This window comes from Coregonus clupeaformis, chromosome 3 (assembly GCF_020615455.1).
Source record: "Coregonus clupeaformis isolate EN_2021a chromosome 3, ASM2061545v1, whole genome shotgun sequence".
Lineage (NCBI taxonomy): Eukaryota > Metazoa > Chordata > Actinopteri > Salmoniformes > Salmonidae > Coregonus > Coregonus clupeaformis.
Window position 1 is genome coordinate 37,019,425 of NC_059194.1, and position 27,935 is coordinate 37,047,359.

The following is a 27,935-nucleotide window of genomic DNA, read 5'->3' on the forward strand; positions in this document are numbered from 1 at the left end:
AAGCTGACAACGACCAGAATCATTTTACGTGGGGACCTCCTATCGCAAATTGCTTGGTCTGCTGCTACATCGTTGGGGACGTATGACAGGTAAGCATTTCAGAGGCTGAAGCAAAAAAAATTTGGGGGAAATAGTGAAATAAGCTATTTTGCTTACTGATAAATAGCCAGGCTAGTGGTGTTTCAATGTGAAGCTAATATTGCATTGCATTAGGACTGCTGGTGTTTTATTTCCAATGAGCAGGTTTGCGCTGTGATAAATTCCTACAACTATAACACCCATGCATATTATTAAATTACACTGATGTTCACGATAGCTTGGTTTTATATTTACCTTACGCATTGATAACTAAATGATAGGTGATATGATGCAATACAACTACAATAGATTAGAAGGGTTGACTAGAATAGAAAACAGTTTAGCATCCCCAAGTGAGGGACATCAAGGAGATTAACATTCAAAAGCTTGTTCAGTACACCTCATTCAACTAATTGTGGTCTAAATAGTAGACAATGAATAGTTGAACATGGTGTTTGGTGGGCAGGAATAAAAACTTGCACAGAGTGCAGTACCCTGGGGCAGAAAACACCCACGTCTGTATTTTAGAATGAGCGTCATATGTTACAATGAGCTGACAATTCTGCATGCTAGAGAATATTGTATGATCTACTTCTAACAGTGACGTTGTACACTGCTGAATAAACTCCTGACTAAACTCCTGGGATACAGTGATTTTGCTGGTGGATGGGAGGTCCCCAAGTTCTTTACATATGTCTGGGTGATAGGGTGGGATGTGCTTCAACCTGAGGCGAACAGAACAGAAACATACGGCCTAGGGAGGAGAAATTAACCTCACTGCTCTAATTTCAGTGCTGGTTCAAGTTGCTGAGAACCACAACTACCTTTGTTAATGTGCACAGTTTGTAAACAGTTTAGTATATTGATAGGCTTGATCAAGTTATCACCTAGGGAGGGGAAAGTGACAAGAAGAAAAATAGCTAACGTTAGGTAAACTGACACTGCATGCATGTATTTACTGATCATGTAAGAATGCACAAATAACTTGGCTGGCTAACAAGCCTAGATTGAACAGAACAAAGCAAGCTGCATTTCCTACATTTTTTATCAGATGTTGTTAAAATGTCTTACCTCCACACCAGTCGGCCACGACTATTTTGTCCTGCCAAGCCAATACACTCATCACAGAATCACCCACCCGCTATGGAGTCAGTGGGAGAAGAGCGCATGCCTTGAGTCGTGGCACGGGTCCAAAAGCATTCCACGATGCTGGCCAGCTTGGAGAGAAGAGGACCCGATCTGTCGAGATCAGCTGGCCAACCGGATCCAGCCACCTACACCCCAGCACCCGGAGGGATCCAGATATCCCGACCACGGGCGTTTGATGAGACGGCGGCGCTGTGCCAGGGATTCCTCCTCCAAATGGAGTTGTACTTCTCCAGCATCAGGCCGGCGCCATCGGAGCAGGAGAAGGTATCCGTTCTCGTTTCCTGCCTCTGTGGGAAAAGCCCTGGAGTGGGCCAACGCGGTGTGGAACCAAGGGGAAGCCGCGTTTGAGGTCCACGGGGAGTTCGCTCGCCTCTTTCAGGCGGTCTTCGATCACCCACCCGAGGGTCGAGAGGTGGGCGAGCGGCTGGTCCACCTGAGGCAGGGGACGAAGACCGCACAGGACTTTGCGTTGGAGTTTCGGACGCTGGCAGTGGGGTCCGGGTGGAATGAGCGGGCCCTGATCGACCATTTCCGGTGCCATCTGCGGGAGGACGTCCGACGGGAGCAAGCCTGCCGGGACACCATGTTGTCCTTCAATAAACTGGTGGACATGGCATTCGTTTGACGTCCTGGTAGGGGTCTGCCCGTTTCCACCCCGGACGACTCGGATCCTGAGCCGATGGAGCTGGGTGGAGCCGCCGGCCGAGAGAGCGGAGGAGGACAGCGACAGTGCCACTCTGGTGGCACGAAGGGACAGTACACCACACGTCGTAGTCAACGTTCTTTTGGGCCTGGAGGCGGCAGGCAGGGCACTCACGCATCACCCCAGGTATCGAACACCCACACTTGTTCAGCGCCCTCTGCTGCGCACTGTACCCTACCTATCCACTTTCCCGATCACATGGTAGTTCCCCAGTGCAAGGCGCTAGTCGATTCAGGCGCAGCTGGGAACTTTATGGACAGGGCATTCGCACGCCATCAAGGCATTTCATTGGTTCCCCTATCCATTCCACTCCCCATCAGAGCCCTCGATAGTCGACCATTAGGGTCCGGGTTTGTTACGGAAGTCACTATAACCGTCACCATGATCACCCAGGAGACACATTATGAGCAGGTTATTTTTTCAATTATTGAGTCTCCTGCTTTCCCTGTGGTATCCATTGGCTAGCACTCCACAACCCAACCTTCTCATGGCCGCAGAAGGCTCTCATGGGGTGGTCGCGAGAGTGTCAGGGTAGGTGTCTATATGTTTCCGTTGGTGCATCCATGGTGGAAAGTCCAGACGGTACCTCCACCGTGCGCATTCCCCCCGACTACCTCGATTTGGCGCACGCATTTTCAAAGACGCGTGTGACTAAATTACCACCTCATCGGGCAGGGGATTGAGCGATAAACCTTCGGGTAGACGCTGTACCTCCCAGGAGTCATGTGTACCTCCTGTCGCAGGCTGAAACGGAGGCTATGGAAACATACATCTCCGAGTCCCTTGGCCAGGGGTATATACGTACCTCCACTTCACCCGCCTCCTCGAGTTTCTTCTTTGTGAAGAAGAAAGATGGTGGTCTGCGCCCGTGCATTGATTATCGATCACTGAACAAGGAGACGTTATCCTCTCCCCCTCAATCCTTCAGTGATTGAGTCAATGCATGGGGCGCGCTTCTTCACTAAGCTAGATCTCAGGAGTGCATACAACCTGGTGCGTGTTCGGGAGGGGGATGAGTGGAAGACAGCATTCAGCACAACCACGGGGCATTATGAATACCTGGTGATGCCCTACAGTTTGATGAATGCTCCATCCGTCTTCCAGTCCTTTGTGAACGAGGTGTTTCGGGACATGCTTGGTCGCGGTGTGGTGATCTACATCGATGACATCTTGGTGTATTCTGCTACTCGCGCCGATCATGTGTCACTGGTTCGCAAAGTGCTGGCCCGACTGTTGGAAAATGACCTATATGCCAAGGCAGAGAAGTGTATGTTTTTCCAGCATTCCGTCTCCTTCCTCGGATACCGCATTACCAGATGGAGGGAGATCGCATTTCAGCCGTGAGTAATTGGCCGACTCCAACCACGGTTAAGGAGGTGCAGCGCTTCCTTGGCTTTGCCAACTACTATCGGAGGTTTATCCGGGGCTTTGGCAAGGTTGCAGCTCCCATTACATCCCTGTTGAAGGGTGGGCCGTCCCGGCTCCGTTGGTCTGCTGAGGCTGACCTGGCCTTCATGAGACTGCGGTGTCTGTTCACCTCAGTTCCGGTACTGGCCCACCCCGATCCATCACTACCGTTCGTAATGGAGGTGGATGCGTCCGAGGTAGGGATAGGCGCTGTCCTGTCCCAACGCTCGGGCATGCCACCCAAGCTCCGCCCCTGTGCCTTCTTCTCTAAGAAGCTCAGCCCGGCGGAGCAGAACTACGACGTTGGTGATCGGGAGCTGTTGGCTGTTGTCCGAGCTTTGACCGTGTGGAGGCATTGGCTCGAAGGGGCGAAACACCCTTTCCTCGTCTGGACGGACCACCGTAACCTGGAGTACATCCAGGCAGCGAGGAGGCTGAATCCTCGCCAGGCCAGGTGGGCCCTATTCTTCACCCGGTTTGATTTTACACTGTAATACGTTCCGGGTACGAAGAACGTGAAGACAGACGCACTGTCCCGGCTGTATGACACAGAGGAGAGGCCCAGAGACAACACCCCCATACTCCTGGCCTCCTGCATTGTGGCACCAGTAGTATGGGCGATGGACGCGGATATAGAGCAGGCATTACGCACAGCTCCATCTCCACCGCAGTGTCCAGCTGGGATGCGGTACGAGCCTGCTCTTATCTGTGATTGATCTTCTGGGCACACATGTCACCCTCCTCTGGTCACCCAGGTATCGGTCGTACAGTGCGCTGCTTGATCAGAAAGTACTGGTGGCCTACCTTGGCTAAGGACGTGAGGGTGTACGTCTCCTCCTGCTCGGTGTAAGGCACCTAGGCACCTCCCAGCGGGTAAGCTACAACCTTTACCAGTTCCACAACGACAATAGTCTCATCTTAGTATTGATTTTTTGACTGATCTTTCCCACTCCCATGGTAACAGCACCATCCTGGTCGTTGTGGACCGCTTCTCCAAGTCCTGCCGCCTCCTTCCTCTACCCGGTCTTCCCACGGCCCTGCAGACTGCGGAGGCCCTGTTTACTCAAGTCTTCCGGCACTATGGGGTGCCAGAGGATATAGTGTCCGACCGAGGTCCCCAGTTCACGTCCAAGGTTTGGAAGGCGTTCATGGAACGTCTGGGGGTCTCGGTCAGCCTGACCTCTGGGTTCCACCACGAGTCAAATGGTCAGGTGGAACGGGTAAATTAGGATGTGGGTAGGTTCCTGCGGTCCTACTGCCAGGACCGGCCGGGGGAGTGGTCGGTGTTCTTGCCATGGGCAGAACATGCCCAGAACTCTCTCCGCCACTCCTCTACTAACCTAACACCATTCCAATGTGTTTTAGGTTACCAACCGGTTCTGGCACCGTGGCACCAGAGCCAGACCGAGGCTCCAGCGGTGGGTGACTGGTTTCGGCACGCGGAGGAGACGTGGGACGCTGCCCACGTTCACCTCCAGCGCGCCGTGCATCGTCAGAAGGCCAACGCTGACCCTCACCGCAGTGAGGCCCCGGTCTTCGCACCAGAGGATCGGAACTGGCTCTCGACCCAGAATCTGCCCCTCCGCCTGCCCTGCCGGAAGCTGAGCCCGCGGTTTGTGGAGCCGTTCAAAGTCCTGAGGAGAATCAACGAGGTCACGTATAGGTTATTACTTCCCCCTGATTACCGTATTAACCCCTCGTTTCATGTGTCTCTCCTCAGGCCGGTGGTGGTTGGTCCGCTCCAGGAGTCTGAGGTGCGGGAGGTTCCTCCACCTCCTCTGGACATCGAGGGGGCCCCGGCGTACTCTGTCCGATCCATCTTGGATTCGAGGCGTCGGGTGGGGGGCCTTCAGTACCTCATGGAGTGGGAAGGGTACGGTCCGGAGGAACAGTGCTGGGTCCCGGTGAGGGATATCCTCAAACCTTCCCTGTTGCGGGATTTCCACCGTCAACATCCGGCTCTCCCTGCTCCGCGTCCTCCTGGCCGTCCCCGTGGCCGGGGTCGGCGCGCTGCTGGAGCTGCGCGTCAAGGGGGGGGGGGGTACTGTCCCGACTTCGGCCGAGGCTGCCTCCCCTCCTTGTTGGGGCAGGCTTCGGCGTTCGTCCTCACCGCCCCAATCATCATCACAATTGTCTTGTCTCGTCAGTCACACACACCTGGTTCCTATCCCCTAATTAGTCTGTGTATAAGTGTTCCCTCTGCCCCCTTGTCCTTGTGGGTGATTGTTATTTGTGAGAGTAGTGTAGCTCGGTGGAGCTACTCGTAACATATTGTTGCCAGGGTAGATTTTCCCCTGTGCCTATGTATTATTGGATATCCTTTACAGTGTATTTGCCAGGGATGATAGTTTCCCCTGTGCCTGTTTCGTTGATGGCTATTTGAGCGCATTTGTGTGTCTACGAAGGAATAACTCTGTATTCGGTGATTACCCTCCTGCGCCTGACTCCTTTCCATCACACTCATCACAGAAATGAACGCATCAGTTACCATCTGTCCCTGAAAACAAATGAAAAAAATGTTTTCCTACATTTCTCATTAGCTGGCTAGCAAGTTTGAAAAAACTGTCAGTGTCTTCACAATTGACACCTCTGATTTTACGATTAGTTCGTTTAGTTTGTCATCCCTAAACAGCTGATAACTAGAACGAGATCGCCTGCTAGCTAGCCATCGCATCTGACGAGCTAACTTAGTATAATAATAATATAATAATAATATAATAATAATAATAATAATATGAACTTAGCTTGGATAGCGGGCTGATAAACAGCAGTGACTCAACATTTGAACATAATTTGGTCAATAAATAAATGTAATACTTACATTTTACAAAGTTATTCCTTTAGAACATTTTCTCCAAAGCAGGGACTTCAGTTTGCCATTAATTCAGATGTTTTTGGAATTTTCGCTGTGTTGCAAGGTGTTATGGGATAGCCTCCCCGGCGAAGGGAACAAAAATCTATGCTCCCATGCATGCTTTGTTTTCCAGACCTCTCAAGTATGCGTGCAGAACTTCCGGCAAACCTAGTACATACTTGCCGTTTTGCGGTCTTAGGTTTGGAATCGCACTTGAAAAATGACAGTTGACTTCCGTACTCACTATACGCTCTAGATAGAACACAAGTATGCAATTTGGAACACAACCAACGTTTACCTATGAAATATCACATTATTTTCACTGAAATATAGTAGGTCTCAATTGAATATACAAATAGTTTGATTTAAATAGAAATGTATAATTTTAACATAACTTTCTATCTGTTTTACTTTTAGCTTGCTTGGACAGTTTCACCACCACCGTGTGAGTTCTCTTCTTTTCCCTTACAGCTAAGACTACAGGGAGCACAGAAAACACACACACACACCTAGTATTTCACTGTAATTCTTTACCTTGTATTTTTAACAGTTTAGCAGAAGGCCAACACACCACATGAGAGTTGTTAAGTGCATGAGAAAACAATTAATTTACTAATTCATCTGTTTATGATTCTTTGTCTCATTTGGAGCTCCATTAGTCCAGTAGTCTACTAGTTAAAGGTGAGTAAGTTGTCTTAGTAGGTTGTGCTTTACTACTACAATATATAATTTGCACAACTTTGTCGCTGTTTTTAATGTAACACACAGATGTTCTGCAGTTATATTCTAAACTCTGCCACTGACTGACTACCACAGAAGGCAGCACTGGACAGCCATGCAGGCGACGGTAACAGCACACACAGTTTCAGCCTCTCATTTCTCCCTTTAAAATGTAGCCTAACACACATGACTACTCACAGATGTTGTTGGTGTACCAGCCATATTAAAACCAACTATCACCAAGCTTACCATTGCAGACATCCGTTTCCCTTCACATCAATACACATAGGCTGTTCATGTGATGTCACTATTACTCTCACTTTTGTTTCAAAATATGCTTTTACCATATTTATTCTCCTAGGAATAATATTTTAAGCATTGCTGGTGAAATGGACAATCTAACATGTCAGCTGTTGCTTCATTGGATAATAATATTGCCATGCAATCTTATATCTTGTGCAATCTGTCCATTCTTTTGAAAGAATGTGGATTGTCCTACATGAAATACTCCGAAGGATGAGGAAGGAATCAAGCAGGTTGTCCTACAGGTGAATGGCCCTGGAAATATTGTGGAATTACCTGCAGGACTCTTACCTACAGGATATCCCAGGAAATCCCATTTCTGCAGGTAGTCCTTCAGGAAACAATCCTGCAGGATTTATTTGAGGACTATCTGCAGGATTCCTGCAGGATTGTTTTCCTGAAGGACTACCTGCATGATTCCTACAGGATCTTGCAGGATTCCTGCAGGAATTGTCCTACAGGAAAGTGGCCCCAAAAATCCTGTGGGATATTCTGCAGGACTTCCTATTCCTGCAGGATATACACTACCGGTCAAAAGTTTTAGAACACCTACTCATTCAAGGGTTGTTCTTTATTTTTACTATATTCTACATTGTAGAATAATAGTGAAGACATCAAAACTATGAAATAACACATATGGAATCATGTAGTAACCAAAAAAGGGTTAAACAAATCAAAATATATTTGAGATTTGAGATTCTTCAAAGTAGCCACCCTTTGCCTTGATGACAGCTTTGCACACTCTTGGCATTCTCTCAACCAGCTTCATGAAGTATTCACCTGTGTTACGGATACAGGTATCCTGTTTTTGTGTTGTTCCTCTCCTTCTGCCCTAATCACAGGTGTTCTTTGTGTCCCTGATTGGAGGTCATTGGTGTGTCCCACCTGTCAGTCATCAGTTAATTTGCTGAGGTGGACCAATCAGGGGCCACTTCTCCTGATTGCACCACCTGTTTCTGGTTTTCATACCTAATCACATCACACATCCCCTTCCTTTAAAAGCCAGTCAGTTGTGTTTTCTGACAGTAGATTCTTTTTGTTTGTGAGCATGGATACTGTGGTGTCTTGTTTTTTGTGTACGCACTCATTTGCTGTTTACTCCATATGGTAACTATGTTGGTTTGTTCCTGGGAAAAGGGGAGTTTTAGCAAATCGCCATTGTGCATACACTACCCGTAGGAAAACTTTGTCTAAAAACACTAGTTAGACCTGAGCGGACCACCCACTGTATTTTTGTGTAGGTAGTAGTAAGCTTAGCGGTTATTGAGGCAGGAAGAACAGTTTAGGTTTTTTTTACATTATTGTTTCATTCCTTGGGTCCTGCTCAGCCCCTTTTCCCCAAACCTTTACCGTGTGTTTAGAATAAACATTTTTGTGTTTGACGGTAGCTTTTTGGTTGTCGGCGTATTTTGTTCTCACTGTTCGTTGGCAATATTCTAATTAGCATGAGTTATGTTACAGGTCTCTTTTCCATCCACCCTAGACTTTTAAAGCCACAGGGTTCATAACATAACGTTGGGGCTCGTCTGGGATATCTCTCATTGATAACCATGCCACTCATGCAAATTGGTTTAATGTCTGGTTCAGTGTTGAGCTTGGCTGAAGATGGCTACTTTTGAATTGGATGCCTTTTTGGATAACCCTAAGTGGGAGGTTTTTGATAATTGCCGTAGAGTGGATCTACAGGCTTTGGCTGACCACTTTTATATACCCATAGCTAGGGTTTTAGTGAAAGCGGAAGTTAGGAAAGTGGTATTAGAGGTATTATTGAATGAGTGAGTACGTGAGTTACCGCCGCCTGAGCCTGCAGCTCCTGGAGGGGATGTGGCTGCTGCTCCTGTAAGCCCTTCAGTGCCTGAGGACGAGGGCAAGGCCCAGCCACATTGCCCCGTTTTGACCCACTCTCCCCACTGTCCGACAGTGATGCCAGGATGGATGTCCGCTCGGTACGGCTCCAAATGGAGGTGGAAGAGAGGGCACAAATCAGGTGAGAAGAGTTGGAGACGCGTAAGCTAGAGGCAGAACAGGAGATGCGTAAGCTAGAGGCAGAACAGGAGACGCGTAAGCTAGAGGCAGAACAGGAGACGCGTAAGCTAGAGGCAGAACAGGAGACGAGTAAGCTAGAGGCAGAACAGGAGACGCGTAAGCTAGAGGCAGAACAGGAGACGAGTAAGCTAGAGGCAGAACAGGAGACGCGTAAGCTAGAGGCAGAACAGGAGACGCGTAAGCTAGAGGCAGAACTGGAGACGCGTAGACTTGATCTAGAACTGGAGATGCGTAAAATGGAACTGGAGGCAGAGACAGCGAGGTTAGTCTCTGCTCATGCTATGCCTGCTAGAGAGCCGTCCTCACCATCTGTGTCGTCTGCTACTTTTGATATTAGTAGACAGATCACCTTAGTACCTGTGTTTAGGGAGTCAGAGGTTGATTCCTGTTTTAGTGTTTTTGAGCGTATAGCGGTAGCATTGAAGTGGCCTGAAGAGGTTTGGTGCCTATTACTTCTGTGTAAATTAACAGGTAAAGCCCAAGAGGTTCTGTCAGCGCTACCTCTTGAAGAAAGCTTGAATTATGACGTGGTCAAAGCTACTGTTCTTTGTGCAAATGAGCTTGTTCCTGAGGCATATCGACAGAGATTTAGGTCTCATAAAAAGTATTCTACTCAGACTTATGTGGAGTTTGCTAGAGACAAAGGAAATATGTTTGACATATGGCACACTGCTAGTAAGGTAACAGATTTTAACTCTCTACAGGAGTTCATCTTGTTAGAAGAGTTTAAAAATTGCTTACCCGAACGCATTGTAGTTTACCTAAACAAACAGAAAGTATCCTCACTGTCGGAAGCATCTGTATTGGCAGACGAGTTTGTGTTGACGCACAAGAGCGTGTTTTCGGCTCGTATGGAGAGCAGGGCCGTGGAGTTGGTAACTCTTAGCCCTAGTCGACCAGCAGTACATCCATCACGCCCGAAAGATGTGCATCACTGTTTCTATTGTCATAAGGTGGGACATATGGTTAATGATTGCTTCCTGCTAAAACGCAAACAGGGGATGCCTCTGCACGCCAGGCCGCCAACGAGTGTTGGGCTGATTCGTACGGTTGTAAGGCCAGAATCAAAACAGATGCCTCATAGTAAATGTGGTTTGAAAGTCCCAGTCCCAGATCGCAGTTATGTCCGAGACCGTTTTTCAGGTGTCCTTTGTGTTCCTGATTGGAGGTCGTTGGTGTGTCCCACCTGTCAGTCATCAGTTAATCTGATGTGACCACTGTGACCTGTACGCTCTTGTTGGCTGGTCCTCACTACATGTTCGTCGTCAAACCCACTGGCTCCAGGCCATCTATAAATCACTGCTAGGCAAATCCCCGCCTTATCTTAGCTCATTGGTCACCATAGCAGCACCCACCTGTAGTCTGCGCTCCAGCAGGTATATCTCACTGGTCATTCCCAAAGCCAACACCTCCTTTGGCCGCCATTCCTTCCAGTTCTCTGCTGCCAATGACTGGAACGAATTGCAAAAATCTCTGAAGCTGGAGACTCTTATCTCCCTCACTAACTTTAAGCATCAGTTGTCAGAGCACCTTACCGATCACTGCACCTGTACATAGCCCATCTGAAATTAGCCCACCCAACTACCTCATCCCTATATTGTTATTTATTTTGCTATTTTGCACCCCAGTATCTCTATTTGCACATAATCTCTTGCACATCTAGCATTCCAGTGTTAATACTAATTGTAATTATTTTGCACTATAGCCTATTTATTGCCTTACCTCCATAACTTGCTACATTTGCACACACTGTATATATATTTTCTGTTGTATTTTTTGACTTTGTTTTTTACCCCATATGTAACTCTGTGTTGTTGTTTTTATCGCACTACTATGCTTTATCTTGGCCAGGTCGCAGTTGTAAATGAGAACTTGTTCTCAACTGGCTTACCTGGTTAAATAAAGGTGAAATAAAAAATAAAAATAAATAAAATCTACTGATTGCTGAGGTGGACCAATCAGGGGCCACTTCTCCTGATTGCACCACCTGGTTCTGGTTTTCATGTAAGTGTTTTTGCTGTGGACTCACAGGGGATGATCCCGTGTGTAAGAAATGCTGCTCCCTAGAGAAATTATTAAAGCCATACAAGATAGGCATGTTTCAGATACATTAGTCTCACCCACATACATCTCATATTATCTGTGTTTAGGAAAGTGGCTATAACAGTGTATTTTCATGTCATATACCGTGTAAGATTGTACATCTTGGGAGACTGCAGAGCCAAAATAAAAGTAAATAAAAATACGCTTCTGTAGAATATATTTTTAGAGACTAGGTTTATTTGACATTTTCACCATGTATTTGGCACAGATTGTATCAGAAAGTCTTTAGGAAAGAGAGCAGAGTGGCCCTTCATGATGTCAGCACTAGAGAGGCAGATAGAGGAGTACAATCTAAAATGCAGCAACACCTGTGCTAAGATAGCAACATTTTGCGGTGGAACTCCTATAATGGCCATATGCTCCCCCCTTATGAAGTGGGTCTATCAGCTCAAACACAGTGGGGAGCTATGTTTCATAGATTAATCCGGAAACATGGAAAGAGAACTGCAGTGTTTTTACTATTGACACACACATGTGCAGGTGGTCTTCCTCTTGGGATCATCTTCGCCCAGTCAGAAGACGAGGCCACAATTTGAGGGCCTTCAGCTCATGAAGGAGATATTGGCGGAGGACGCATTTGCTGGGAGAGGTCAGGCAGGGCCTCGTCTTCTTCTATCCGACGACTGCAAGGCAGAGAGAGGAGCATTAGGCCTTCCCGGAGGCAACCCCCCTCCTGTGTTTTTCACCTGATCCAAGCAGTCTGGAGGTGGCTATGGAGCAAAGAACATGGCATTGAGATGAAGGACAGGCAGGCCCTCCAAAGCATTGTCAAGGACATGCTTTACGCTAGGGATATGGACAAGGTGAAACAACTCCATCATCTGGCCGTTGTCAACCCAGTTGCAGTCAGGTCAGTGTAGAGTAAAGTTATGTCAGTGTTCAGTGTAGAAGAACAAGACATTAATTGTCCTCACATTATGTAACAAAAGTGAACTCTTCAATACTAGTATTCACAGACATAATTGTTTTACCCACACAAATGTTAACAGTGAGGCAATACATGCCAGTTGTAAGTACAGCAAATTCCTGTCTTACCTGGAGAACTCTATGGTCGTAGGGAGTGTTGGGCCCTGAGTTTCAGAGAGGACATGCTTACCCGTGGGAATGATACCAACAACTACGTGAAAGCTGCCATGAGAGTCCTGAAAGACAAAATCCTCCAGAGGACCAAAGCCTTCAACCTGCCGCAGCTGTTTGATCTCCTCACATCCCGCTTGGAGAGGTGGCACTTGGACGTTGGAAGGCTTTCCATAAGTCTAGATTCCTTGCTTTGGAGAGCAATCTTCAACGGTCAGACATCTGCCAGGTAAATAAAAGCATATTAATATCACAGGCCTTATATATATCTTACCAAATGTTATTGACATCTTCTTATACAGTGAGGGGAAAAAAGTATTTGATCCCCTGCTGATTTTGTACGTTTGCCCACTGACAAAGAAATGATCAGTCTATAATTTTAATGGTAGGTTTATTTGAACAGTGAGAGACAGAATAACAACAACAAAATCCAGAAAAACGCATGTCAAAAATTTTATAAATTGATTAGCATTTTAATGAGGGAAATAAGTGTTTGACCCCCTCTCAATCAGAAAGATTTCTGGCTCCCAGGTGTCTTTTATACAGATAACGAGCTGAGATTAGGAGCACACTCTTAAAGGGAGTGCTCCTAATCTCAGCTTGTTACCTGTATAAAAGACACCTGTCCACAAAAGCAATCAATCAGATTCCAAACTCTCCACCATGGCCAAGACCAAAGAGCTCTCCAAGGATGTCAGGGACAAGATTGTAGACCTACACAAGGCTGGAATGGGCTACAAGACCATCGCCAAGCAGCTTGGTGAGAAGGTGACAACAGTTGGTGCGATTATTCGCAAATGGAAGAAACACAAAATAACTGTCAATCTCCCTCGGCCTGGGGCTCCATGCAAGATCTCACCTCGTGGAGTTGCAATGATCATGAGAACGGTGAGGAATCAGCCCAGAACTACACGGGAGGATCTTGTCAATGATCTCAAGGCAGCTGGGACCATAGTCACCAAGAAAACAATTAGTAACACACTACGCCGTGAAGGACTGAAATCCTGCAGCGCCCGCAAGGTCCCCCTGCTCAAGAAAGCACATATACAGGGCCGTCTGAAGTTTGCCAATGAACATCTGAATGATTCAGAGGAGAACTGGGTGAAAGTGTTGTGGTCAGATGAGACCAAAATTTAGCTCTTTGGCATCAACTCAACTCGCCGTGTTTGGAGGAGGACGAATGCTGCCTATGACCCCAAGAACACCATCCCCACGTCAAACATGGAGGTGGAAACATTATGCTTTGGGGGTGTTTTTCTGCTAAGGGGACAGGACAACTTCACCGCATCAAAGCGATGATGGACGGGGCCATGTACTGTCAAATCTTGGGTGAGAACCTCCTTCCCTCAGCCAGGGCATTGAAAATGGGTCGTGGATGGGTATTCCAGCATGACAATGACCCAAAACACACGGCCAAGGCAACAAAGGAGTGGCTCAAGAAGAAGCACATTAAGGTCCTGGAGTGGCCTAGCCAGTCTCCAGACCTTAATCCCATAGAAAATCTGTGGAGGGAGCTGAAGATTCGAGTTGCCAAACGTCAGCCTCGAAACCTTAATGACTTGGAGAAGATCTGCAAAGAGAGTGGAACAAAATCCCTCCTGAGATGTGTGCAAACCTGGTGGCCAACTACAAGAAACGTCTGACCTCTGTGATTGCCAACAAGGGTTTTGCCACCAAGTACTAAGTCATGTTTTGCAGAGGGGTCAAATACTTATTTCCCTCATTAAAATGCAAATCAATTCATAACATTTTTGACATGTGTTTTTCTGGATTTCTTTGTTGTTATTCTGTCTCTCACTGTTCAAATAAACCTACCATTAAAAATATACACTGATCATTTCTTTGTCAGTGGGCAAACGTACAAAATCAGCAGGGGATCAAATACTTTTTTTCCCTCACTGTATGTTGCAATATTCTTCAGTGGCTTGTGAAAGTATTTACAACTTACAACTTGGAATTAAAATGGATTTTTCGGGGGTTTGTATAATTTGATTTACACAACATGCCTACCACTTTGAAGATGCAAAATATTTTTTATTGTGAAACAAACAAGAAATAAGACAAACAAACTTGAGCGTGCATAACTATACACCCCCCCCCCCCAAAGTCCATACTTTGTAGAGTCACATTTTGCAGCAATTACAGCTGCAAGTCTCTTGGGGTGTGTCTCTATAAGTTTGGCACATCTAGCCACTGGGATTTTTGCCCACTCTTCAAGGCAAAACTGCTCCAGCTTCTTCAAGTTAGATGGGTTCTGCTGGTGTACAGCAATCTTTAAGTCATACCACAGATCCTCAATTGGATTGAGGTGTGGGCTTTGACTAGACCATTCCAAGACATTTAAATGTTTCCCCTTAAACCTTTCGAGTTTTGCTTTAGCTGTATGCTTAGGGTCATTGTCCTGCTGGAAGGTGAACCTCCGTCCCAGTCTCAAATCTCTGGAAGACTGAAACAGGTTTACCTCAAGAATTTCCCTGTATTTAGCGCCATCCATCATTCCTTCAATTCTGACCAGTTTCCCAGTCCCTGCCGATGAAAAACAACCCCACAGCATGATGCTGCCACCACCATGCTTCACTTTGGGGATGGTGTTCTCGGGGTGATGAGAGGTGTTGGCTTTGTGCCAGACATAGCGTTTTCCTTGATGGCCAAAAAATCTCAATGTTAGTCTCACCTGATCAGAGTACCTTCTTCCATATGTTTGGGGAATCTCCCACATCCCTTTTTCTTTAAGCAATGGCTTTTTTCTGGGGAGTGTACGGCTTAAAGTGGTGCTATGGACAAATACTCCATTCTCTTATGTGGAGCTTTGCAGCTCCTTCAGGGTTATCTTTGGTCTCTTTGTTGCCTCTCTGATTAATGCCCTCCTTGCCTGGTCCGTGAGTTTTGGTGGGCGGCCCCTTCTTGGCAGGTTTGTTGTGGTGCCATATTCTTTCAATTTTTTAATAATGGATTCAATGGTGCTCCGTGGAATGTTCAAAGTTTCTGATATTTTTTTATAACCCAACCCTGATCTGTACTTCTCCACAACTTTGTCCCTGACCAGTTTGGAGAGCTCCTTGGTCTTCATGGTGCCGCTTGCTTGGTGGTGCCCCTTGCTTAGTGGTGTTGCAGACTCTGGGGCCTTTCAGAACAGGTGTATATATACTGAGATCATATGACAGATCATGTGACACTTAGATTGCACACAAGTGGACTTTATTTAACAAATTATGTGACTTCTGAAGGTAATTGGTTGCACCAGATCTTGTTTAGGGGCTTCATAGCAAAGGGGGTGAATACATATGCACGCACCACTTTTCCGTTATTCATTTTTTAGAACAAGTTATTTTTTTCATTTCACTTCACCAATTTGGACTATTTTGTGTATGTCCATTTTATGAAATCCAAATTTTAATTACAGGTTGTTATGTAACAAAATAGGAAAAACGCCAAGAGGGATGAATACTTTTGCAAGGCACAGTATGTGCCATGGGGCTAGGGTTAGTCTGGTATATCTGGTGTAATTCTCCTGTCTTATCTGGTGTCCTGTGTGAATTTAAGTATACTCCCTCTAATTCTCTCTCCCTCTCCTCCCGGAGGACCTGAGCCCTGGGACCATATCTCAGGACTACCTGGCCTGATGATCATCTATGAATGTTTGAACATCTTGAAGAACAATCTGGCCTTAATTACCATGTACTCTTATAATCTCCACCCGGCACAGCCAGAAGAGGACTGGCCACACCCCAGAGCCTGGTTCCTCTCTAGGTTTCTTCCTATATTACTGCCTTTCTAGGGAGTTTTTCCTAGCCACCGTGCTTTTGCTTGCTTGCTGTTTGGGGTTTTAGGCTGGGTTTCTGTAGAAGCACTTTGTGACATCTGCTGATGTAAAAAGGGCTTTGTAAATACATTTGATTTGATTTGACCACCGAGTGCTGAAGCACGTAGCGCGTAAAGATCGGCTGTCCTCGGTTGCAACACTCACTACCGAGTTCCAAACTGCCTCTGGAAGCAACGTCAGCACAAGAACTGTTCGTCAGGAGCTTCATGAAATGGGTTTCCATGGCCGAGCAGACGCACACAAGCCTAAGATCACCATGCTCATTGCCAAGCGTCGGCTGGAGTGGTGTAAAGCTCACCGCCATTGGACTCTGGAGTAGTGGAAACGCATTCTCTGGAGTGATGAATCACGCTTCACCATCTGGCAGTCCGAAGGACGAATCTCGGTTTGGCGGATGCCAGGAGAACGCTACCTGCCCAAATGCATAGTGCCAACTGTAAAGTTTGGTGGAGGAGGAATAATGGTCTGGGGCTGTTCTTCATGGTTCGGGCAAGGCCCCTTAGTTCTATTTATCATTATATATGTTTGTAAATTTACCAATAAAAATACCGTAATGATTGAGTGTCCATATACAATGGGGAGAACAAGTATTTGATACACTGCCGATTTTGCAGGTTTTCCTACTTCCAAAGCATGTAGAGGTCTGCAATGTTTATCATAGGTACACTTCAACTGTGAGAGACGGAATCTAAAACAAAAATCCAAAAAATCACATTGTATGATTTTTAAGTAATTAATTTGCATTTTATTGCTTACCTTACACCCTAATATAGACATTAGACCACACCAGAAGTAGAGATGGCAGGATCACCAGTAGCAATCATGAAGAGAAGGTTCACAGAAAATAGTGAAGATATTGGTAATATCTCTAACAAATGAGAAAAAGGACCAGATAGATAGTAACTAAATGGCCAAAGGAGGGAACATTTGATGTAACCGTGATTGTATTGGCTAAAAAATGAAATATGACATTTACAGGGGGGACAGGAACAATAGAAGGGGAGACAGATTTTCCTAGGGGGTTGATCAAATAATTGATAATGGATCATTTGAGATGAGATCACATGTAGCAGATTTAGGGTAATCAATTAAATAATAATTGTATACTCGAGGAATTTTGAGTGCTTTTATGGATTAGTTATGAGGAATTAGATTGATACAAAACAATTATTGATGGGTTAGGACTGGGGATATCTGTATCATGTTTTGTGTGTACTATCATCTTTAGATTATAACCAGGAGATAGAGATTAGCTTATCTCATTGGAATGTTGCCCAGGGCTAGGGGGAGCATAGTGAAGTTAGGCAGTGAGCTACCAAATCAAGTGGGGCCTGGCTATTTGTGGTTGTTGTTTTTCAAATTGGGTTTTTCAAATAAAAAACAACACACCTAGTATGATGGTTTTAAAGGGTTGTTATGTTAAAATTAGGCAGTATTTAAAATTAAGGGATGGCAATTGGATGATAAATTACCAATATTACCTAAGTGATTGTTTAGGTAGGTGGTAATATTGACACATGAGCAGAATCATGTGTCAAAAGGGGGATGGTAGGATTATAGGAGATGGTAGGATTAAATAATAAATACAGTGGGGGAAAAAAGTATTTAGTCAGCCACCAATTGTGCAAGTTCTCCCACTTAAAAAGATGAGAGAGGCCTGTAGTTTTCATCATAGGTACACGTCAACTATGACAGACAAAATTAGAAAAAAAAATCCAGAAAATCACATTGTAGGATTTGTAATGAATTTATTTGCATAATGTGGTGGAAAATAAGTATTTGGTCAATAACAAAAGTTTCTCAATACTTTGTTATATACCCTTTGTTGACAATGACACAGGTCAAACGTTTTCTGTAAGTCTTCACAAGGTTTTCACACACTGTTGCTGGTATTTTGGCCCATTCCTCCATGCAGATCTCCTCTAGAGCAGTGATGTTTTGGGGCTGTCGCTGGGCAACACAGACTTTCAACTCCCTCCAAAGATTTTCTATGGGGTTGAGATCTGGAGACTGGCTAGGCCACTCCAGGACCTTGAAATGCTTCTTACGAAGCCACTCCTTCGTTGCCGGGCGGTGTGTTTGGGATCATTGTCATGCTGAAAGACCCAGCCACGTTTCATCTTCAATGCCCTTGCTGATGGAAGGAGGTTTTCACTCAAAATCTCACGATACATGGCCCCATTCATTCTTTCCTTTACACGGATCAGTCGTCCTGGTCCCTTTGCAGAAAAACAGCCCAAAGCATGATGTTTCCACCCCCCATGCTTCACAGTAGGTATGGTGTTCTTTGGATGCAACTCAGCATTCTTTGAGTTTTTACCAAAAAGTTATACTTTGGTTTCATCTGACCATATGACATTCTCCCAATCCTCTTCTGGATCATCCAAATGCACTCTAGCAAACTTCAGACGGGCCTAGACATGTACTGGCTTAAGCAGGGGGACACGTCTGGCACTGCAGGATTTGAGTCCCTGGCGGCGTAGTGTGTTACTGATGGTAGGCTTTGTTACTTTGGTCCCAGCTCTCTGCAGGTCATTCACTAGGTCCCCCCGTGTGGTTCTGGGATTTTTGCTCACCGTTCTTGTGATCATTTTGACCCCACGGGGTGAGATCTTGCATGGAGCCCCAGATCGAGGGAGATTATCAGTGGTCTTGTATGTCTTCCATTTCCTAATAATTGCTCCCACAGTTGATTTCTTCAAACCAAGCTGCTTACCTATTGCAGATTCAGTCTTCTCAGCCTGGTGCAGGTCTACAATTTTGTTTCTGGTGTCTTTTGACAGCTCTTTGGTCTTGGCCATAGTGGAGTTTGGAGTGTGACTGTTTGAGGTTGTGGACAGGTGTCTTTTATACTGAAAACAAGTTCAAACAGGTGCCATTAATACAGGTAACGAGTGGAGGACAGAGGAGCCTCTTAAAGAAGAAGTTACAGGTCTGTGAGAGCCAGAAATCTTGCTTGTTTGTAGGTGACCAAATACTTATTTTCCACCATAATTTGCGAATAAATTCATTAAAAATCCTACAATGTGATTTTCTGGATTTTTTTTCCTCAATTTGTCTGTCATAGTTGACGTGTACCTATGATGAACATTACAGGCCTCTCTCATCTTTTTAAGTGGGAGAACTTGCACAATTGGTGGCTGACTAAATACTTTTTTTCCCCACTGTATATACGAAGGAGAGGACAAAATACTTTAAAAACAAATGTTTATATACAGTCTAGAAAGAGAATGCAGTCAGAAATAGAAATTGAGAGCTGAACATGTGTGAAGATAGTTTATTAACCACACCTGTATGTCAGAGGTTTTGTGCCCCACAGGTGAACTAAAGGAGCAGGTGACCCACTCTATCTAACCAGGTGACTGGTGAGCATCCAGTCCCTAAAGAAGAAAAACTGGAAGCAGGCCTGTTGGGAAGGGCCCTATCAGGTTATATATGGTCACTGCCTTTGCTATTAGAATAGCAGAAAGAGCAACCTGGGTCCACGTTACCCACTGCAAAAAGGTAAGAACACATACAAGCACCATTGAACACATGCAGAGTTAGAGAGAAGAACTGACCCAAAAGGGTCTGGGGATCACCTCTGTTAACGAAGATCTCCTACCCCGACCTATCATCACTGTAGTGTGTTCTCAGGGTGTGAGTATGGGGTAGTACCAAGCAGAAAGACTGAGGACAGGAGAGGGTTGGCGGTTTTTGGGAATATGGATAACTTGAGTTGCATCATAGTCTCGGTAATGGTCTTGATATGTCAAGATCCACCACCAATTGTGCTATGCCCTTACCATTGTTCAGAAGTAAAAGAGAAGAGAAGCGACCCGACATACTGACCGTCAAGGACGAGTGGCCTACAGAATGGGAGTCAGAGAAGGGCAGACTGTCAGATTCAAAATAAGGGTTAGGGACGTAGCCAATGGGTGGGGTACATGTCAATAAGCAAATTGGGATTATAGAATCCTATTATATTCGTGTTTGGCCCCCACGGCGGATTGTTCCTTAACTCAAGTGTTTAAACAGACTTGGGGATGGGGATATGAGACAGAGGGGGACTGAACATCCAGATGGGGGGTAAAGAGAAACAAAGACATCACCAATTATCAATTGGAGATAGTAGTAATGTGACGGACTTAAGTTCTGAAGCACAGGAGAGAATTTTGAACCTTACAGCCCCTGTAACCGATGTGTGGTGGGCGTGTGCCAGTAAAGGCAGAGAATTCCAAAAGGGTGGCTAGATACATGCACCCTGGTTATACTGGTTCAACTAGTTAGAATTAGTCACCAGGAACCAAGGATTAAACAGATGTAGGAGGAGTTTTAACAAGAAGGAGAATAGCCCTATTTAGATGGATGCGATTGGGATACCAAGGGGGGTATCGGATGGATACCGAGCTATGAAACAATTAGGGGAAGGGTTTACTACCACGTTCTTTTGGTGGGTGACAATAAACAAAATTGTGAATTGGATTAATTATATCAATTACGACCAACAACAATTTATTGGCTGGACTAGGGATGCAACAGAAGGGATCTTTTGAACAATTATCCGCCATCTCACTCTTATGACTTAGTAAAAAGAGGTTGGCTCTAGATCAGGCAGAAAGGGGTGGTGTCTATAGAATGGTAAGCCATTGTTGTACATTTATCCCTAACATTACCAGTCCTGACGGGAGTATCTCTAAAGCCCTAGTTGGTTTAGATAAACTATCAGCTGAAATGAAGAGCATGGCTGGAATGGAGGGAAAACGGACTGTTCTCCTGGTTGGGGGAGTGGTTTGGTAAGGTCGCATCATTGGTGGTTACTGGATTTCTGACCCTAGTAGTTGTGTTTCTAATATTAATGTGCTGTACTGCCTGTGTAATTCCTTGTTTGAGAAAGTCTGTTACAGATGTTGTGCATACGGCTGGTATGATGCCCCTCCTAGGGGCTCAAGAAGGGGATGCAGACACTGAGATGGGGTTGACAAAGGATGACCCTTGGTTTGCTATTGGTGAGGTGGTGGAGTGACACCCTAGAGGGTGTCTAAAGGGGGCCAAAGGTTACTTCCCTGTTTATGTTTTATGCTTAATTAATCAAGTTAACCATTGTGAATGTTTGTCTTTCCTTATGTGAAGGTTTGAAGTTCCTGTGTGGCTGGTAGCCAACCTAGTACAAGTTAGGCGTAGATGGAAGGACTGAGGGTTTTAATTTCTTATTATCATTATTGCCTATTAATAAAAGTGTGATTATTTTTGTTTGTATTGTATTTTAATGAGTGACACCCTAGTGGGTGTCAAAAGGGGGAATCCCACATTTCCCTGAAATTTCTTATTTTGGGTTTTCTTATTTTGGGTTCACACCCAGTGGGTGTGAAAAGGGGGATTGTGGGAAATTATTCTCTTATATTTTAGATGTGCTGTTAGCTTAATAAGAAAGCATTAATGATTAAACATAATAGGTTTGTACTGTACTGATATAGATTGGTCAACATAACAAGCTGTGATTAATGTGAGGAACTATTAGGGGGTAGGATGAGATAAGACTTGTGTCTCACATACTCACACACTGCCTCTTTGTTAGACCGCTGAAGGACATGTGTTCTGCTACAAACTGCGTCTGGGGTTGCTGACTCGAGACAGGTTGTGACGATAACAACTAATGCCTGACAACAGTGAAGCGCCAAGGGGCTGGGACCAGCCTGTGCGCCAACGATAGGCTGAGTAAGTCTAAACCACGCTCAGTCTCTACTCTGATAGGCCAGCAGGGAGCGGGAACTATCTCTGTCAGAGTATTTAAAGAAGAACTTATAACAATGGACCAGTTCTCTGACTGCCCTGCGTGGTATTTCAGTGGACCCGTATATACGAACATCATATTTACCATTGAAGTTTTTTACATTAATTTAAATACTAGTCTATTATAGAAGACGTGTATTGACCTCTTTTTTTTCCAATACCAGATTTGAATTGACGCAACTTAACAGTAGGCTATTTGTATTTGTATTTGTGGCTTTTGGCGAATTTGTTCTAATGATCTAATGTCGCTCTGTTGCAACTGCCTGTAAACACACAGTCCAGTTAAAAGTGAATGATGGCAGGCATGTGTGGCAAATGGCTTGTTTGTATAAAGGCCTACTGTAGCTCTGATTGGCTATAGCGCACCGGTGTGCGTAGACTCCGGTTCCTGGGCAAGACAGATGTTTTTATTTGGTTTTATTTACTGCAGTGTCTATTAATTGTCAAAACGCACGGCCACTTTCCCACTCTATATTGCTATTGAATTTACACAAATGTCTTAGTATACGGTACGTAATTCCTAAACATTCTAAGAATGTATAAAAATTGTGAAAATGACCATATCTAAGTGGTCGCTTGTCAGATTTTTTTTTTTTAAGTGTCATATTCTTCCTGGGGGTGTATATGAACAGATTTTAATGAGACTTCATGTTGCTAAAATGCAGTCAGCCCACTTTAAATGAAACAATGTTTCACACACATAAGTTATTTTCAGAGATGGCTAACAACAGCAAGCTCGCTGCAATAAAAAACACAGTTCCACTCACCAGATGATGATAATTTTTTTGGGGGTGGATCAGCTTTAATATTACAGATGGATTGTAGCTTCCATCAATGTAATTGTCTGCATCATTTCTAATACCCCATATATATTTTTGTAAATATATATACAGTGCTTTCGAAAAGTATTCAGACCCTTTGACCTTTTTCACATTTTGTTACGTTACAGCCTTATTCTAAAATGGATAAAATAAATAAAAATCCTCATCAATCTACACACAATACCCCATAATGACAAAGCGAAAACAGTTTATTTTTTTATTAAAAAAATATGTATTTACGTAAGTATTCAGACCCATTGCTTTGAGACTAGAAATTGAGCTCAGGTGCATCCTGTTTCCATTGATCATCCTTGAGATGTTTCTACAACTTGATTGAAGTCCACCTGTGGTAAATTCAATTGATTGGACATGATTTGGAAAGCCACACACTGGTCTATATAAGGTCCCACAGTTGACAGTGCAAGTCAGAGCAAAAACCAAGCCATGAGGTCGAAGGAATTGTCCGTAGAGCTCCGAGACAGGATTGTGTCGAGGTACAGATCTGGGGAAGGGTATCAAAAAAATTCAGCAGCATTGAAGGTCCCCAAGAACACAATGGCCTCCATCATTCTTAAATGGAAGAAGTTTGGAATCACCAAGTCTCTTCCTAGAGCTGGCTGCCCGGCCAAACTGAGCAATTGGAGAAGGGCCTTGGTCAGGGACGTGACCAAGAACCCAATGGTACTCTGACAGAGCTCCAGAGTTCCTCTGTGGAGATGGGAGAAACTTCCAGAAGGACATCCATCTCTGCAGCACTCCACCAATCAGGCCTTTATGGTAGAGTGGCCAGACGGAAGCCACTCCTCAGTAAAAGGCACATGACAGCCCGCTTGGAGTTTGCCAAAAGGCACCTAAAGGACTCTCAGACCATGAGAAACAAGATTGTCGGGTCTGATGAAACCAAGATTGAACTCTTTGGCCTGAATGCCAAGCATCACGTCTGGAGGAACCCTGGCACCATCCCTACGATGAAGCATGGTGGTGGCAGCATCATGCTGTGGTGATGTTTTTCAGCTGCAGGGAGACTAGTCAGGATCGAGGGAAAGATGAACGGAGCAAAGTACAGAGAGATCCTAGGTAACCTGCTCCAGAGCGCTCAGGACCTCAGACTGGGGCGAAGGTTCACCTTCCAACAGGCCAACGACCCTAAGCACACAGCCAAGACAACGCAGGAGTGGCTTAGGGACAAGTCTATTAATGTCCTTGAGTGGCCCAGCCAGAGCCCAGACTTGAACCCGATCGAACATCTCAGGAGAGACCTGATAATAGCTGTGCAACGACGCTCCCCTCCCAACCTGACAGAGCTTGAGAGGATCTCCAGAGAAGAATGGGAGAAACTTCCCAAATACACGTGTGCCAAGCTTGTTTGTTTTTACTCCTATCCTTTCGCTAACTTCAACCCCTTCCATCTATTTCTGAAGACCGTCCAGTTTGATTTCTATTTGCCATATATAACTGTGCTGTTTCACAAAAGTTCTGAACCTATATACATTTTACGCACACAGCATATTTTATATTAGTTATCTTGTTGTTATTAGTCCCACCCTTCAGCCCGTTTAAATTTGTCTGGCTTGCCTTTCCAAATAAAATGGAATATTGTTTGCTCATATAATAAAATAAAAAAAAAGGTCACTAGGTGTAGGCAAGACCATAAGGAAATAGGTAAACTGGGATATGACTAAAGAGTTAATAAGGGTGATTTTTCCACAAATAGACAGGAGTTTTCCTTTCCATGGTAGCAAGATCTTATCCATTTTTGCTAACTTTCTATTAAAATGTATGGCAGTAAGATCATTTGTTCTTTCGGGATATGTACAGTATACCGAGTATGTCCACATCACCGTCAGACCATTTTATTGGTAAACTACATGGTAATGTAAAAAAATTAATAAATCTGATCCAATGCCTAATATAGCACACTTAGCATAATTAGGTTGTAATCCAGAGAGGTTAGAAAAAGTATCTAGACCCTCTACAGTGAGGGAAAAAAGTATTTGATCCCCTGCTAATTTTTTTACGTTTGCCCACTGACAAAGAAATGATCAGTCTATAATTTTAATGGTAGGTTTATTTGAACAGTGAGAGACAGAATAACGAAAAAAAGGGAAATAAATATTTGACTCCCTCTCAATCAGAAAGATGTCTGGCTCCCAGGTGTCTTTTATACAGGTAACGAGCTGAGATTAGGAGCACACTCTTAAAGGGTGTGCTCCTAATCTCAGTTTGTTACCTGTATAAAATACACCTGTCCACAGAAGCAATCTATCAATCAGATTCCAAACTCTCCACCATGGCCAAGACCAAAGAGCTCTCCAAGGATGTCAGGGACAAGATTGTAGACCTACACAAGGCTGGAATGGGCTACAAGACCATCACCAAGCAGCTTGGTGAGAAGGTGACAACAGTTGGTGTGATTATTCGCAAATGGAAGAAACACAAAATAACTGTCAATCTCCCTCAGCCTGGGGCTCCATGCAAGATCTCACCTCATGGAGTTGCAATGATCATGAGAATGGTGAGGAATCAGCCCAGACCTACACGGGAGTATCTTGTCAATGATCTCAAGGCAGCTGGGACCATAGTCACCAAGAAAACAATTGGTAACACACTACGCCGTGAAGGACTGAAATCCAGCAGCGCCCGCAAGGTCCCCCTGCTCAAGAAAGCACATATACATGCCTGTCTGAAGTTTGCCAATGAACATCTGAATGATTCAGAGGAGAACTGGGTGAAAGTGTTGTGGTCAGATGAGACCAAAATTGAGCTCTTTGGCATCAACTCAACTCGCCGTGTTTGGAGGAGGAGGAATGCTGCCTATGACCCCAATAACACCATCCCCACCGTCAAACATGGAGGTGGAAACATTATGCTTTGGGGGTGTTTTTCTGCTAAGGGGACAGGACAACTTCACCGCATCAAAGTGACGATGGACGGGGCCATGTACCGTCAAATCTTGGGTGAGAACCTCCTTCCCTCAGCCAGGGCATTGAAAAATGGGTCGTGGATGGGTATTCCAGCATGACAATGACCCAAAAGTGGCTCAAGAAGAAGCACATTAAGGTCCTGGAGTGGCCTAGCCAGTCTCCAGACATTAATCCCATAGAAAATCTGTAGAGGGAGCTGAATGTTCGAGTTGCCAAACGTCATCCTCGAAACCTTAATGACTTGGAGACGATCTGCAAAGAGGAGTGGGACAAAATCCCTCCTAAGATGTGTGCAAACCTGGTGGCCAACTACAAGAAACGTCTGACCTCTGTGATTTCCAACAAGGGTTTTGCCACCAAGTACTATGTTATGTTTTGCATAGGGGTCAAATACTTAATTCCATCATTAAAATGCTAATTAATTCATAATATTTTTGACATGCGTTTTTTTCTGGATTCTTTTGTTGTTATTCTGTCTCTCACTGTTCAAATAAACCTACCATTAAAATTATAGACTGATCATTTCTTTGTCAGTGGGCAAACGTACAAAATCAGCAGGGGATCAAATACTTTTTTCCCTCAATGTATAATGCTGTGGAGGGATCCAAATTGTAGATTTAAAAGGAAACATGAATCATCAGCGTACAATGACACCTTTGTTTTTAAGCTGTGGATTTCTAACCCCTTGATGTTATTGTTGGATCTGCTTTTAATAGCTAACATTTCGATGGCCATAATAAATAGATATGCCTATAATGGACAGCCTTGTTTTACTCCTCTTGACAGTTTAATACTTTCTGAGAAGGAGCCTTTATTTACTATTTTACACCTAGGGTTATTATACATAACTTTAACCCATGTTATAACAGATTCTCCAAAATTGAAATATTCCAGGCATTTATGTACACTGCTCAAAAAAAATTAAGGGAACACTAAAATAACACATCCTAGATCTGAATGAATGAAATAATCTTATTAAATACTTTTTTCTTTACATAGTTGAATGTGCTGACAACAAAATCACACAAAAAGTATCAATGGAAATAAAATGTATCAACCCATGGAGGTCTGGATTTGGAGTCACCCTCAAAATTAAAGTGGAAAACCACACTACAGGCTGATCCAACTTTGATGTAATGTCCTTAAAACAAGTCAAAATGAGGCTCAGTAGTGTGTGTGGCCTCCACATGCCTGTATGAACTCCCTACAGTGCCTGGGCATGCTCCTGATGAGGTGGCGGATGGTCTCCTGAGGGATCTCCCAGACCTGGACTAAAGCATCCGCCAACTCCTGGACAGTCTGTGGTGCAACGTGGCGTTGGTGGATGGAGCGAGACATGATGTCCCAGATGTGCTCAATTGGATTCAGGTCTGGGGAACGGGCGGGCCAGTCCATAGCATCAATGCCTTCCTCTTGCAGGAACTGCTGACACACTCCAGCCACATGAGGTCTAGCATTGTCTTGCATTAGGAGGAACCCAGGGCCAACCGCACCAGCATATGGTCTCACAAGGGGTCTGAGTATCTCATCTTGGTACCTAATGGCAGTCAGGCTACCTCTGGCGAGCACATGGAGAGCTGTGCGGCCCCCCAAAGAAATGCCACCCCACACCATGACTGACCCACCGCCAAACCGGTCATGCTGGAGAATGTTGCAGGCAGCAGAACGTTCTCCACAGCGTCTCCAGACTCTGTCACGTCTGTCACGTGCTCAGTGTGAACCTGCTTTCATCTGTGAAGAGCACAGGGCGCCAGTGGCGAATTTCCCAATCTTGGTGTTCTCTGGCAAATGCCAAATGTCCTGCACGGTATTAAAATAAAATAAAAAAATAAATAGGTCATTTAGCAGACGCTCTTATCCAGAGCGACTTACAGGAGCAAATTAGGGTTAAGTGCCTTGCTCAAGGGCACATCGACAGATTTTTCACCTAGTCGGCTCTGGGATTAGAACCAGCGACCTTTCGGTTACTGGCACAACGCTCTTAACCACTAAGCTACCTGCCTAAGCACAACCCCCACCTGTGGACGTCAGGCCCTCATACCACCCTCATGGAGTCTGTTTCTGACCGTTTGAGCAGACACATGCACATTTGTGGCCTGCTGGAGGTCATTTTGCAGGGCAGTGCTCCTCCTGCTCCTCCTTGCACAAAGGTGGA

The 27,935-nt window shown here is 44.9% G+C and overlaps 1 protein-coding gene across 2 annotated transcripts in view; it reads right to left on the bottom strand.

Annotated features, from left to right (window-relative positions):
• Nucleotides 1-11,520: 11,520 nt before the first annotated feature.
• Nucleotides 11,521-27,935, bottom strand: part of LOC121544970 (C-terminal-binding protein 1) — a 112,638-nt gene continuing 96,223 nt past the window's right edge. Inside the window, exons 9-10 of one of the 2 annotated variants that reach the window (XR_005996175.2) lie at nucleotides 12,460-12,662; nucleotides 11,521-11,986 (exon numbers count right to left, since the gene is read on the bottom strand). Coding sequence is in view for 1 of the 2 variants with exons in the window: in XM_041855268.2 (XP_041711202.2) it covers nucleotides 12,620-12,662 (43 nt within the window). In the remaining variant the exon portion in view is untranslated. Of the gene's footprint in view, nucleotides 12,663-27,935 lie in introns of both variants that reach the window. The other variant, XM_041855268.2, reaches the window with a different exon arrangement.